This window comes from Castor canadensis, chromosome 8 (assembly GCF_047511655.1).
Source record: "Castor canadensis chromosome 8, mCasCan1.hap1v2, whole genome shotgun sequence".
NCBI classification, from domain to species: Eukaryota; Metazoa; Chordata; class Mammalia; order Rodentia; family Castoridae; genus Castor; species Castor canadensis.
Window position 1 is genome coordinate 90,928,267 of NC_133393.1, and position 14,029 is coordinate 90,942,295.

The following is a 14,029-nucleotide window of genomic DNA, read 5'->3' on the forward strand; positions in this document are numbered from 1 at the left end:
TCTGCAGATTAGAGAGGATCTTCCAGTGGGGATAGAAGGAAAGGAGCTCAGCTTGGAGGTGGGTGATCGATAAGAATTCCCTATTTTTTTTCATATATTTCCTGGGTGTTTTGGGGGAAAATATTTCTTGGTCTACCATCAGCTTCTTTTGTGCCCTTCTGCAGGCATCACCAACCAGATGTCTATTGATGAGCTTTCTCCCTGTGAAGAAGAAACCCCAGCCTCCCCTGCAGAAGATGAGCACAACCAGAATGGGAATCTGGACTAGCCCGGGGTTGGCCCAGGTGAGTTGCTAGTGAAGGCAGGAGGGAGAGCTGTATCACCGTGCCTCTGATGAGCCATCTCTGGGGTCTGGTGGGTGTGAGGGTCTCCTGCCCTCTTTCCAGGCAGTAAAATGGATGAAGTGAAGGTATAGAATTGAGCTGGGGTGTGGGTGGGAAGCAGGGAAACCTTCCCACCCTTTTTGGTCCCACAGTCCCTGCAAGAAGATAGGACAGAACAACTGCAGACAGGGTGGTCTCTGCTCCAGGCTTTGTGAGGGTTTAGGAAAGAGCACAGCTAGGGCATAAGACTCAGCGAAGTCAGGAGAATGTGACTTCTGTTTCAGCCCAGCTCTTGCTGTTGGCTTGCACACTTCTGAAGGGCATTTGTGTGCAGCTGTACTTGGGAATGAGTGGGGATCTGGCAGAATTTGGAAGGTCAGGCTAGAGATGAAGGCAAAGACCAGAGCACTGAGGCTTCTCTCTCTTTCCCCAGGTCCTCATTGAGTCCAAAGTGTTTGATGTCATTAGCACCATCCATTGGGACTGGCTCCCCCAGCTGTTCCAAGGGAGCATGAAGGTCATGTGGAAGAGACAACCCACCTAAAGGCCAAATGCCAGAGATTATGGGGTTGGGGGAAGGGCCCCTCCCCACCTGACACCCACTGGGATGCACTTTAATTTCCTGGCAGCAAGCCTGGGAAAGTTCAGGCTCCCAGTGGTCACTGTGCCCATCCCCCCGCTTTGGGACTCCCCTCCCTCATGGCCAGATGGCTACCTGGTAGTGGGGAGCTTCTAGAGGCTTCCCAGGGCCTGGAGGGGAGGGTCAGAGATGCCAGCCCCCTGGGCCCTCCCTTATCTTTTTTGCCTCCAAGTTTCTAAGCAATACATTTTGGGGGTTCCCTCAGCCCCCCCACCCCAGATCTTTGCTGGCAGGTCTGGGTTCTTGTTCTCCTCCCCTGAGAAGGGTTGGAATGGGATAGAAAACTGGGAGATTTCAAAGCTCTATTTGTGGGGAGGAGAGGGGGTTCTTCAGGGCATGGTATCTTTCTAGGATTGGGGTGGGGAAGGGCATCCTCTTTACCCCAGACTTGCACTGCTTCAGCCCCATCCCTAGCCCAACCCTGAAATCCTCCTTTCCCATGCCAATTGGTGACTAGGGGAAGAGAGGAGCCATTGGGACCAGGGGCTGAGGGGAGGCCTTTCCCAGGTCCTTGAGAACTGGGTCTGGTCTGGGCTCCTGGGACTTGTCATCTTCCCTGGCTGAATCTTGAGCCCTTTGCCTCCTTTCTGTCCTCTGTGGCTAGGAGGCTCCCATCCGACCAATGTCTGTACAGTGCTTTGAGGTCTTCTCAGCAAAGCACCTTCAGGATGTATTTATGAGCACAGGCAGGAGAGTCTAGCCTGGTTGGGATCCAGGGTGCAGGGAAGGTGAGACATATCTAGTAATCCTGTGTTGCCTATCAAGAAGGTCCCTCCCATCTCCCAGAACGGGTTCAGCTGCAGGCACCAAGAGACGCCCCCCCCTCCCCTGGGACACTGATAGGTGGAAGGCAGATGGGAGAAGTGCTCAGGGTTACTGCTGCTATGATCTCTGGAGAGAGTCCAGCCAGGCCCCTTCCTGTCCTCAGGCTCCTTCTTGCCTCTCCTGCCCCAGAAAAGGTCAAAGTCCAGGTGACTGCCCTCTTCCTTTCTTGTAAATACCAGCCATGCATTTGTACAGTGGGCCCTGTTCTTGTGAAGTCCATCTCCATGGTCTCTTAGACCTGCTACCCTAAAATTTGTCCCTCCCACCCCACCTGAGTGGGGCAGAGACGCATGTGACTCACCCCTGCCTTGGTCTCCTAGGCCCCTGCTATAGCCAGAGATCAATAAAGAAGGGGACTGGGCTGGCTGTGTCTGGTGTTCACTGGGTGGAAGTTGACTGAACATCTTCATATACGCTATCTTTTTCAAGCTTATGGAATCCTGGTGTTCTCCTTACATGTAAACTGAGGCATGCCTGTGGGCACACAGTTGGTGCATGACAGGGGTGGAACCTTACCCTTCCCAGGTTCTGCTCTTCTCTGTACCCACACTGTTGCTTCAGCAGGGAAGGCAAATTATCTTGCCTTCCCCTTTCCCCCTCTCTCCTCCAGTGTCTGGGAAAATAAAAATCAGTTTCAGGAGAGGCATGACTTATGGGATTGGAGCACATTTCTTTACTATGTTAGGTTTTTGTCTTATCCTGGACCCTCAGTACCTAGGACAAGGGGCGAGATGACTCTTAAAGTTCCCAGTGAGAGCCTCCTAACACGTGTTGTGTCCTCTATCTGTCTTTGCTAAGGAGTTGGAACAGCTGGAGGAGGGAACGCTACACCTCCTGCCATAGTGAAGTTCCCCATTTTGTCCAGCAGGTGGCGCACACATCATCCACAGCTCAACAGGGCACTTAGTTTAGCTCTAAGTCTTCCAGCAGCTGGGCAGCCCAGCTAGGTGGGTGGAGCTTTTCTCAATGAGAAAGGAGAAACTGAAGCTATCTTTCCTTTTTGGCATCCCGGAAGTTTTCCTTCTACTACCTGATCTCCATCTTCCCACAGCAAGTAAAGGCCAGGTTAAGGAAGAACTTCCTTCTCCAGACTTCTGACCAGGTTTCCTATTTGCTTCTTCCCTAGACAGGTGGGCAGAGCTGTAGAGAGCACACAAAAGAGGGTAGGGAGAAAGGATTCTCCAACTCTTCAAAGAAGGAAAGTGCCAAGGACCTAACACCAAATTTATCACTTTTTAAAAACAAGACATTTTCCCCAAAAGCGAAGAAATAAGAAAGAGATCCAGTGTCCATGCAGTCCCAAATTGCAGTGGTGATTCCAGGATACCTCCTCCTCTCAGACCTGTTGTGGGGGAAGGGGCAAAAAAGGGAGGGTGACTGACAGGCCAGAGGGTCATTTTGTCCCCTCTGGTCTGCTCAAGCAGATACCTCTTGTCACCTTTGCAGGGGAGTGAGGATTGTAAAGTGAGTGCCCAGGGGGTTGTCTCCTCACTGCCTCCACCTTCAGGCAGTGCTAGTGCTTGCTCAGCTTGAGCAGGTGAGGATCTCCCTTTGGGCTCCAAATGATGTTAAAAAAAAAAAAAAAATCCATAGCCTACTCCTATCATCTGTTCCTGGAGCCAGAGGCCTACCAGAAATCTAACATCAGTCCTTTCTGCTGCTGCTTAATCCCATTTCTCTGTCAGGGGAGATGAAAGTCCTCTGTTTGGCTGGCTTTTCTTCAACAGAAGTCAGTTGTCTCCTCCCTCTCCCTATCCCTGATTCCAGTTATCAGCTCCTTGACCTTACCCACATAGCCTGCTCTCCTGCAGGCCTGGTGGCCCACCTGTGGTCTTACCGAGTTGGCTCCCTGGGAATCCCGAGATGGTATATGGGTTGAGGGTTCTTCTGTGTTGGGTTCCTCACCGCACCTCTCCTGAGTTTTGAGGATGGATTCTGCAGGCTCTAAGGAGGGAACATGGATGGTGGGAGGGAGAGGAGCATTTATGAAGGAGAAGGGGCTGCTTCTCTCCAAGAAGGGAGCATCCTGCTGCCCAGTGACTCTTGAGGGGGGCCCAAGATCAAGTTGGGAGCAAATTGGCAAGACCAACAGGGTTTTCTCTGGGCGCAATTACTGTTATAGCTTCAGTATCATACCTGTAACCAGAAATTGGGGGTGAGGGGAAGGGCCTCTAAAAAAGTTTTTAAAATTGTGGTACAAATTCAATGTTGGCTAGACCTGACCTGAACCTATACAAGGCTATTTTTAGTCTTTATTTACCCTACTTAGTGAGACCATTCATTGGATTGCAGAAATATTAACATGTTTGACTACAGGGTACTCTGCTGGTCATATTATATAATCAGTATTATATATTGTATCACTTTCATAAAATTGGGAGCATTCTGAATACATCCAGAATAAGGGACATGGACATGGATTAGCACCACCACCACCAGATCTCATGTATTGCATGCTTTGTATGTGTCAGGTGCTGAGCCAGACTCATTTTAATTTTCACAGACAGCCCAATGAAATAGGTACCATCCTCATTATCATTTTATATGCCAAAGTTAAGTTGCTCAAGGCTTTCAGCTGGTAAAGTGGCAAGTGACAGAGCCAGGATTCTAGCCCTGGCTTTCTTCCAGAGCTGAGGGCTGTTCTCATTGTGGCATTTCCCTCTTGCCATGCCACCCCTCAGCCACAATAGGGATCTCTGAGATGGGGGAAGGGGGAAGAGTGTCATTCAGTAAGAAGAATCAAGTACATGCAAATATATTCATGTCCTTGATAGAGTTTTGGTGACTATTAGATCTCCCCCAGGCTCCATCAGTTTCCCCTCTCCCAGTGGGTAAGAGTTGCCTCTTGCTAGGCTGGGGAACAGGATGCCTGGGGCCTTCCCTCGCCTGCACATACTTTGTGCTGTCCCAGAGGTGCCCAGCCTTGATGCTGCTCCTGGGATCCCAGGTGGGCAGGGCTCCTGGGTCCCTGTGCTCTCGGAGGCTCCCTCAGGCTCTTCTCCTTGCTTCTGTTGCCCTAGGTGATGTTCAACCATCGTCTGGAGCTCTGGGGCACAGAGAAAGGGAGGTAACATTGGACACGATTGCCTAGACTCTCCCTAAAGCCAACTGCTTTTACATTGTCAGCATACATTGCTGGGTGTTTGCCTTTCCCATGCACCAAACACTAAACAAGGAGCTCATCAATAAGGAGGATGAAAGCTAGTCCATAAAAAGTACTTCTTTCAAAGGCAATGAGAGAGCCGGTGGTACAGGGGAAGAGCCTTTAAGAACAAGATAATCCCAAATTGTGGGGATATATGATCTCCCCTGAGACAGGAGAAAAGACTCAATTTAGATTCAGGCAATATTTGAGTACCTGCTGTGTGCTGTGTGCTGTGTGCTATACTGATGAATTCACATACATTATTTATCTATCATAGTGAGACAGTCTCCAGGCTTGGTAGGATAAGCAGTTTCTTCAAGGCTACCCACTAGTCAGTGATAGACTTGGGGTTCCAGCTCCACTCTAACAAAGGCAGATTCAATGACCTCCCAAGGACACCTTCCAAAGGGTCACTGGTTCTCTTCTCCAACTTCAGGCACAGAGGGGAAAAGGGGATGGGAAGGGTCTGCCAAACCTTTCATTGTGGGTGTGGTCCTTGTCATCTTCTTCCGTTGCCGTGGAGACATTGCCAACGTGGACTATGAAGGACAGAGTACAGATGGGTGTCAGCCCTTCCTGCTCCCCATCTCTGCCTTGTCATGCTTTTGGATTGGAGATTGGGACTAGGTGTGGGCTTCAGAAAATGAGAGAAGAAAATTCCTCTTCTCAGTTGCTTCTATCCTGATAAGAATACTTTGTGTGTGTGTGTGTGTGTGTGTGTGCGCGTGCGTGCGTGCGTGCGTGTACATAGGTTTACCCATGCGCATTCATCTGTTTTTGGGGGATGCAGGGCAGAGGGAATCAAAAGGTCTTACAGGTGGGAAGCAGGTGATATGTTTTGTGTGCTGGGGATCAAATCCAGGGCCTTGGGAATGCTAGGCTACCACTGAGTCACACCTCCAGATATAGAGAGGAATGGTTTTGAGGAATAATCCCCAAAGTCTGTGGGTTCTTTGGGCTGGGCTGAGTGAGAGGGGCAAGCTCACCTTGAGAAGTGGATTGGGGATCCGGTCTTCATCTATCTCTGAGGGGAACAGGGAAAGAAGGTGATAAGGACAGGACAACCAAGAGATCCCCAAAGAGCTGAGTTCCTAAGAAGTAGGGACTCCTCAATCACTTTTCTCCTGGTCTGCCCTCAGGAAGTTGGCCTACTCCCTCCAGTTCCCCTCCTGTGTGACCAGCTGGTTCCATCTAGTCATGGCCTTGACCCTGTGGTCAGTCTGTGTCTGCATCTTTAACTCAGACCTTGAGGTCCCTGAAACAGAATTTTTGGTCTTTAAATTTTTTTTTCCTCCATCTAAAGTATCTCTCTAGATAAGGGCAAAATAGTTTCTGCCAAGTATTGAGGGGGTGGAGTGGGTGGTAAGGGAGAGGGTGGGGGCAGGGGGGAGAAATGACCCAAGCCTTGTATGCACATATGAATAATAAAACAACAACAAAAAAAGATGAAGTAAAGAGGTTCAGAGAAATTAAGAAAAAAAAAAGAAAAATACGGAAATGGTACACATACTTTATATGTCGTAAAGTTCAGTCATTTGTGCATTTACTCATAGAGGTTGATTGCATAGGCAGTGGCTGTCAGGCACTCGCATGTTTAAATATCTACTGTATTTTCAAATGTTTTGAAGGATACAGGTGGTATCCACAGTTCCATAGTAGATCTTAGTTTTTAGTTTTATTTGCTTTGACATATCTTTGCTGTCTTATTTTTGGTTTTGCTAATGCCTTAAAATAAAGTATATCTCTTTTGTGTCCAAAAAAAAAAAAGTATCTCTTTAGAGTTACTTTGGAAGTGCCTCTTTTCTCCTTCCAACCATTCCTCCACCCCAAAGCAAGAACTACAGCAGCAAATTCATTCTGTGCAGGATCCAGGAAGATATATCATTTATAATAGTTGGAGGGAAGCTGGAGACTCGGGCATCCTGATTTCTATTCTAGCTCATTCAACCAGCCACCTCTCCTCTACTTCCGGTCAAGTTCCTTTGTCCTATTCCCAGACCTGTTCTCCCCAGACCCTGATGGGGACACTGGTGACTGGAATCCAGCTGCTCTCTGAGCTGTTCCTAACCTTCCCTTTCCCCTCTGGGGGCCCTGAAGATAGCTGATGGAGGCGGTCCCTCCCCCTCACAGCTGTCACTGCCTCTGGGAGTGGGGGCAGCAGCATTTCAGTTGCTGGAGAAACTGGGAAGGCTGTTGCTGCAGCAACCAACACTCAGTTGACCATTCCAATTCCTGGGGGACTTAGGAACAAGGTGGTCCCCCCACCCTTCCTAGCATTGCTCTATCTTTCCAAAAGCAAAAGAAATCCTGCTGATCCAGCCACCACTTCCCTGCTTTGGGGACTGAGGAAGAGATGCCAATGACTCAGACCTGTCCATCCTCTATCTAGCACCCATCTGCTCTCACTAGTATCCTGCCATCTGCAGTGACCCCCCACTTCCTCCATGACCCATCCGTTGGATTACCTGGGGATGACTGGTCACTGGTTAGCACGAGGGTGGCAGGGGTGGGGCGGCGCCTCCGAATCTAGGTTAGGGTGGAAGAGGAGGAAGAGGTTAAATATATGTGTAGCCCTACCCTATACCAGCCCACTTAACATCCCTCAAAAAAAATGCCAGGTTATATTGGACCACAAGCCTAGGGTAGATATCCTTGGGCCCATTGCCTTCCTTGGGCTGGGCTGAGTGGGAAAGACTGGCTCACCTTGAGAAGTGGGTAGGACTCTGGAGAGAGCTACTCCTACTGACCCAAAAGACCACCTGGGCTCTGTGTTTGCCCATCCCCCTGTTCTGTCACTCCATCTCCCCTGGACCTGCCCAGCTCTCCATCTCAGCAGCTTTATCTGCTCTAATGCATTGCTCTCTGGCCTGTCTTTCCATCCATCCTGGATCAATGGTCAGAAATAACTTGAGAGGGCACAGGGCTTTCCCTTAACTTCACAATTTACCGCCATGCTGACAGTAACGTTTTGTGGGCCAATACCTGCAGAGAGCCTCCCTCTGGCCCACCTAGTCTGGGAGGACAGCTTAGGGGAGGAGGTCTAAATGTGCATCTCATCTCCCTTAGTTGCTGCCCCTCACTCTCCAAGGTCCTCCCTGTCCTTGGGATCTGTTAGAAAATAGGGTCTGGGGAAATCCTGGTCAGGGCCTAAAGATTAGCTGAAAAATCTTATCCTGGGGCTGGCACATGCCTGTAAACCTAGCACTTAGGAGGTGAAAATAGAAGGATTCTGAGTTTGAGGCCACATGACCTACAAAGTGAGTTCAAGGCCAGCCTGGGCTACAAAGGCAGATCTTGTCTCTAAACCAAATCAAACCAAACCAAACCACCATCACCACCAAACAACAACATATCCCAATTTATCCTGGGCTCCAGGTCCTATTTTGAGATACTAACATTTAAAGCTGATTGACTGCTGGGGTTCTGATGGTCCTCCTCTCTCCCTGCTGTTGTTCTTTTGTCCTACTGCCTATAAAGTTGACTGTTGTTGAAGTCAGTCCAAGGGCTCTCAGGACATAGTTTTTCCCTTTCTGGGGAAGCTTTATAGGCTTGGAAGAGAGCAGGACAATGAGGGGTGGAGCCCCTGCAGCTCCTGCCTCCTGGGCAGCAGTGGGCTGGGAAAGGGATTAAAATTGTTCAGGGCAGAGGGGAGTGAGGTGAGGACCCTGGATGATCAAGTCCATCTTTGCATGTGCATTATTTAGTATCATTTCTACTGGTAGTGGAGGCTGGGGGTGCGGAGACCCTAACCTTCTTTATGCCTAATTAAGAGGGGCTATTTAAGATGGAGAAAAAACCCTGCATGTACAGAACGGGGGTACGTGGAGGTAATGGCATTGTTCCTGGAGAATCCAGTGGCATCTGTTTTTAGTGACATTTCAAGGTCCCCAGCAGTACTAGTCCTGGGTGTGTGTACACACGCATGCACTGCACAAACACTAACTGTGAGTTGTCTCTGGCTATTCCTGGTGCAAATGGGCGGAGGACGGGCCGTCTGTTATGTGTGCTTCATGTATGGGGGTGGGAATCTCTTTACTAGAGGAGGCTTCCCTCTCAGTTTCCCTCCTGCCTGGATGGGGGACAGTGTCAGTAGAAGAGTGGGAGAGACAAGGAGAGGGTGGAGTGGGAATTACTGGATTGAGATTACATATGAATTGAGAGCCTAAGGAGACTTCACATATGACAAAAATGGCCTTTGAGAGGGCGGCAGGGTTCTGTGGTGTTGGATAGGTCTCCAACTTAACTTATTTCCTTGCCCTAGACAGGGTTTGGAAGCACTCAAGAATCCTTAAGAACTGTGATGTCCTAGAGCAGGAGGAAGGAAAGTGAGCCTTGCTCAGGCACTTCCCAGTCTCCTGAACTACTAGAAGCCAGTAGATGCTCTCTTTTCCTTTCTTGTACCTGTCCTAAGTCCTAGCTCTTAAGGACACATGCTGCCTTTGTCTCTGATTTATTTCCAAAGCAGTCATGCCAAGGCTCTGGTAGTTGGGGGCACCCCTCTACCCCCTGCTCCGTAACTCAGAGCTTCCAGCACCTGCCAAGCCTTTGCCTACACACTTGGTGACACAGCAGGAAGGGATGAAGTTAGACTTTAGGTTGACTTTCAGGCCCAGGAGACACAGATTTCTGAAGACTAGAGAAAAGCAGACCCAAGTCCCTCTTTGTCTCTGGCTCCCCGGCACTGCCTTCTGTACCTTCCTTGCCCCCAGGCCCCTGAACCAGCTGGCCTGCCTCCTCCTCCTCCCAGCATACACCTACCACACCTGCCTGCTCCAACACTAAACAGAAGCAGGTGTCAGGCCCCACCTATGCCAGTGGGAGGCAGTTTTCCTTAGACTCTCCAGCCTCTCACCCACCACCCTTGGACTCTTTCTCTTGTGTCAGAAGTTATCTGAGTCAGTCTCCTGTCTCCAGGCATAACAGCTTTTTCCTTTACCCCAAGTGAGTGCTCCCCATCAGTTCTGTGAGGTCTCATTACAACCCCTCCTACAGCCACACCTAAGAGGTCTGGAGATGTGGCTCTCTGCAGGCCAGGAAGAAGAGCAAGACAGAGGAAGGCACTGACTCCTCCCTGTCTTTGGGAAGCTGAAGTCACAGAGAATGCACCCTCCCTTTCCCTTCACATCCAGACCTTGTTCTAGCAAACAGCTGGAGCAATGACAAAACCCCAACCTGTCCATCCCATCCCAAGAGGTCACAAAGTTTTTCAGGTGGGGAGGCTTTTGTAGAGCCTGGTGGCTGGCTGTGGGCTACAGCACTGGCCTTGTGGGAACTGGATACTCCTTAGCAATAGGGCGGTGTAGGGCAAATGGACAAAGAGTGCAAAAAGAGATGAAGCAATGGGCAAATAGGCAAATATTTGACCAATAGGCTGTAGGTAGTAACCCTCTCTGCACACGCTCACTCTCACTGAGACTGCTCACACACTCTCACACACTGCTGCCTCTGCCAGGCTGTTCTGAGCTAAAAATAGACCAGGCCAGGAGGCTGGGCCAGGGCCCTGGACTCCCACCTCTTGAGCTGAGGCTCCCGCAGTGGCAGATTGCTCAGCTTGGAGACCTTAGCCCCTAGACAGCACCCACCTCTGGCCCCCAGTGTCACATCCTCCATTTCACACCCACTCCCCACTCCAAAGGGCAGGAGTTGGGAATCAGAACCCACGTGCTGGGACTAGCAGAATGGAGCCTAGAATGGAGCCCACCGCCCCTCTCTCCAAAACCCCACTCTGTGGGCTGTCCTCGGCCTCCCGTTATCACTCCCTGGATTTTGGCAAGGTGCAGAGTGCGCCTCCAGTTAGGAGGGGCCCAGGGAGAGCTGTTGCTCCTCTCCTGACTCCCATAGTACCAGGCTCCCTCCATTGCAGACCCCCGCCCTGCCCTCCTCCCTGCTGCTGGTACCCTTCAGCGCGGCCACCCATCTCAGAAACTCTGGTGGGGGTTGACTGGGTGGAGGATGCAAGATTGCTGAAGGGGGGAGGGGTCGTGTCCTCAGGCAGGCCCCCTCCCCCAGGGCTGGGGAGGAAATGAGCGACTCTCGGGGACAGATATACGGACATTCATCCTTCGGTGCATCTCAAAGCACAGATGGGGAGACAGGGCTCCGACGGGGGGAAGGTGATAGAAGACCCCCCAACTGAGGGCGTTCGCCCTCAAAAGGGCGTAATGCCGAGCTTGGATGAGGCAGGGACCCAGGGTCCCTGATCAGTCCAGGGTCCTTCGTCCTTTGCTGGGCGCGTCCCCTGCCGCCCCGCCCTTCTCCGCACCTGCTCTGCTGCTTCGGGGTCAAGGTGCGGCTCCAGGAGCGGGACAGTGAACTGGATCTTCCGGGGGCTGTTGTCTTGCTCCATGGCTGGTGGCAGCAGCTGCTCCCGCGCTGCGGCTGGAGAGAAGTCGGTGGGACTCGGGGCTGGGGCGGGCGCGTCCCCTCTCGCTCCGCTCCGGCCCCGGCCCCAGCCGGACGCACAGGGCTCGTGGCTCCCGGCTCCGGGATCCCGGCTCCAGGCTCCCGGCTCCGGGGACTCTGCGGCCGCCGATTGGCTCCACACCCGCCCCTCCCGGCCCTCTCCTCCTCTCCTAGCCGGGAACCTTAACCCCTTGGTGGCTGCGCCAGCTGCTGAGGGGGTCACCGCCCCTTGGGCGAGCAAGCCTGAAAGTGCACCAATCTAGGTGGTAGTCGACAGCCGGGGCGGATACCCAGATGTCCTTGGAGTTGTAGGCAGGGAGTAGGTGTAGAGAACGGTTACCAAGAACTTCTCCAAGCTGAGGCAGGTTTTTAGGGTTTGGGAGAGAAAGTGACAAACGCGAGAGGATTTCATTTATGATCCTCACATAGAGAAAAGATGGAAAGGGAATTTAGGCACACAGCAGGAAGGTTTAAGGTTAGACTTGGAGAGGGACTCACTTAAGAGGAAAATATTACAGTGGAGGTGAAATCTTGGAGGGCAGGTGCGGGATCCCAGTTCCGCTCAGCGGCAGGAAGAAGGAGCTGAAGGTCTCAGAGGGTCTCCAGAGGGAGCATCTCTCTTCAAGTGCCAATTGGAGTGGGTGGAGGGCTTGGGGAGAGAGGACCATCTGGGGCTCGGCAGAAGGAGTAATGGGGGTGGGGAGACAATTATGCTTGTGAAATAGATTTCACTTTCTGCTTGCTAAATTATGGGGCTGTAAATTAGGTGAAAAGGCCTGCTAGCAGAGAATGCGGGACTGGGGGCAGATGGAGAGGGAAACTCCTTTGGTGGGATGGTTTGTTTACAGATAGTGTTGGTGTCCAGTTTCACTACTGCTGTGACTGAAGGGCATGCAAGTTAGACTATGTGAAGAACTTACTGGTATGGTATCAGACAAGATGCCAATCACTACTAACCAGTGAGGGTTTGCTTTTCTAGGGGCTGGGGTCATTGGACAGAGGGAGGGAGGGGCTGGCATTGGGGAGGGGCAGAGCTGTTTTTGGGGGGAGGAAGGAGAGACAGACGCTGGGAAGGAGGAAGAACAGGGAGTGCTGGAGGAGGGATGGCCCAGCCAGGAGATGTGTTTCTTTTTAACCTTAAACGGAGTGACTGGCAAGTTCCTTGCAGATTGACGTGGGTTCTCTGGGGACTGATGATCATCCATCCTTCACTGGAAGGGGTCCCCTTCAACCCTCAGTTCCCACCCTTCGGCCTGCAGTTTGCCCTACCCCTTCCCCCCTCACCTCCCAAAATAGCCTCCCCTGCCCTTCTCCCCAAGCCGGATCACTTTACAAATCGGGTTCAGTTTTCTTTGGGTCAGCCTGGAGTTATAGGGACCAGTGGGCCCAGAAGGCTCTGGCTTCAGGCCTCCATTTACATGCTAATTGGCCCTTGGGTGTCGGAATGCCTCCCTACACCCACACCTTACTTGCAGGACCTCTTTGCTCTGTTTGGATAGCAGGGTGGGGCCCCCAACAGCAGGTTGGGCTTCCCAGTCTCTCTCTCCCCCAGTGTGTATGTGCCCCCAACACCAGAGGAGCAGTAGAGGGAGAAGTTGTGAAGGCATTGAAGCTGGAAGGATAAGGTGGTTTCAGGCCCATCACCTGCTTGCTACCTTATCCTCCCTACTCACCTACCTCATAACCACACATACTCAGCAGGATCCAAAGTATGATGTCAATCAGTCTAGTCCTTATCCCCTTCTAGGACTATGGACTTGAAGCCACAATTCCCATCCCTATTTCTGGGGACTGAGGCCCCTCTCACTGGGCCTCAATCTTCTTTGAAAAATGGGCTGCCTCATAGGATTGAGTATCATATGAGGTAAGTTATCTGGCACATAGAAAGTCATCGTTTAATGGAGAGCTGCTGATATCACTGTCTTGTCTCTTGGCAGAGCTAGGGATCACCACACCAGGATCTTATAAGAAGACCTCTGCCCTCACTGTGTCATCAAGAGTGCCTAGGTCTCTTTCATGTTCTCTTCTTTCCCTTGAACTTTTGTCTGGTCATGGAAATTTCTCCCAAAGTCTCACACCTATCCTTCATGTTACCCTCTCAAGTTCCAGATTCTTAAATCTTGTCCTCAAAACTACAGGTTAGGAGTGGGGACAAGAGAGTTCCAGCTTTTGGGAGATGGCTGAGAGGGGCTGTGTGGAAAGAGAGGTCCTGGGAACAGGGGTGATAGGGGTGGGAGCAGAGCAGAAGAGTGCAGGAAGAGGGGAGAGAGGGAGGAGAGACAGCTCCCTGGGGGAAGAAGGCAGGTGGGTGAGGCATTTGTGGATAGCAGGGAGGTGGAGTGTGGCTGAGGGTGGGTTCTGGGGCCTGGAGAGCTGGAGTGGGTCATCTGTGAAGATGTGTGCATGTTGCTTTGACCTTTATTTGTGCCCAGGGCTGAGTGAGTAACTGTGAGCGCCTGCTGGGTGTGTGGGTGTAAGCAGGTGTGGTTTGCACACACAGGGCTAGGGAGTTGCAGAGGCCTGCACCTGCTAGGGAACCCATCCTAGCAGAGTAAGAGTTACAGTCCACGGTCCCAGCCCTTCCCCCGCCTCGCATGTGTCTGCATGAAGTGGGCTCAAGTGTGCACACCCTACTGTGGCCACAGCCTGGGCTGCAGAGCAGCAGCTGTTCTCCTGTGCACTTCTGGTCCATGA

The 14,029-nt window shown here is 51.6% G+C and overlaps 2 protein-coding genes across 3 annotated transcripts in view; one reads left to right on the forward strand and one right to left on the reverse strand.

Moving 5' to 3' along the window:
• Pde1b (phosphodiesterase 1B) overlaps positions 1-2,149 on the forward strand; it is a 28,396-nt gene extending 26,247 nt beyond the window's left edge. For both annotated transcript variants that reach the window (XM_074083555.1, XM_020165041.2), the window contains 2 exons: positions 165-284; positions 757-2,149. In XM_074083555.1, coding sequence (XP_073939656.1) covers positions 165-268 — 104 coding nt within the window. In that variant the 3' untranslated portion in view covers positions 269-284; positions 757-2,149. The remainder of the gene's footprint in view (positions 1-164; positions 285-756) is intronic.
• Positions 2,150-2,994: 845 nt separating this feature from the next.
• Ppp1r1a (protein phosphatase 1 regulatory inhibitor subunit 1A) lies at positions 2,995-11,467 on the reverse strand. The gene is made up of 7 exons (XM_020165043.2): positions 11,196-11,467; positions 7,399-7,459; positions 5,920-5,957; positions 5,409-5,472; positions 4,685-4,834; positions 3,626-3,732; positions 2,995-3,130 (listed from the first exon to the last, which is right to left on the reverse strand). Exons 1-7 carry the CDS (start codon positions 11,277-11,279, stop codon positions 3,125-3,127), a joined length of 510 nt encoding a protein of 169 aa, XP_020020632.1. The 5' UTR covers positions 11,280-11,467; the 3' UTR covers positions 2,995-3,124.
• Between the last annotated feature and the right edge of the window lie 2,562 nt (positions 11,468-14,029).

Excerpts from the sequence above, each read along its gene's own strand:
- Ppp1r1a (XM_020165043.2), bottom strand. The coding sequence starts at position 11,279 with ATGGAGCAAGACAACAGCCCCCGGAAGATCCAGTTCACTGTCCCGCTC. Across the intron at positions 5,473-5,919 it reads TCCCCAATCCACTTCTCAAG|TCCACGTTGGCAATGTCTCC; the intron begins GTGAGCTTGCCC and ends TGTCCTTCATAG. Across the intron at positions 4,835-5,408 it reads GACCACACCCACAATGAAAG|AGCTCCAGACGATGGTTGAA; the intron begins GTTTGGCAGACC and ends TCTGTGCCCCAG.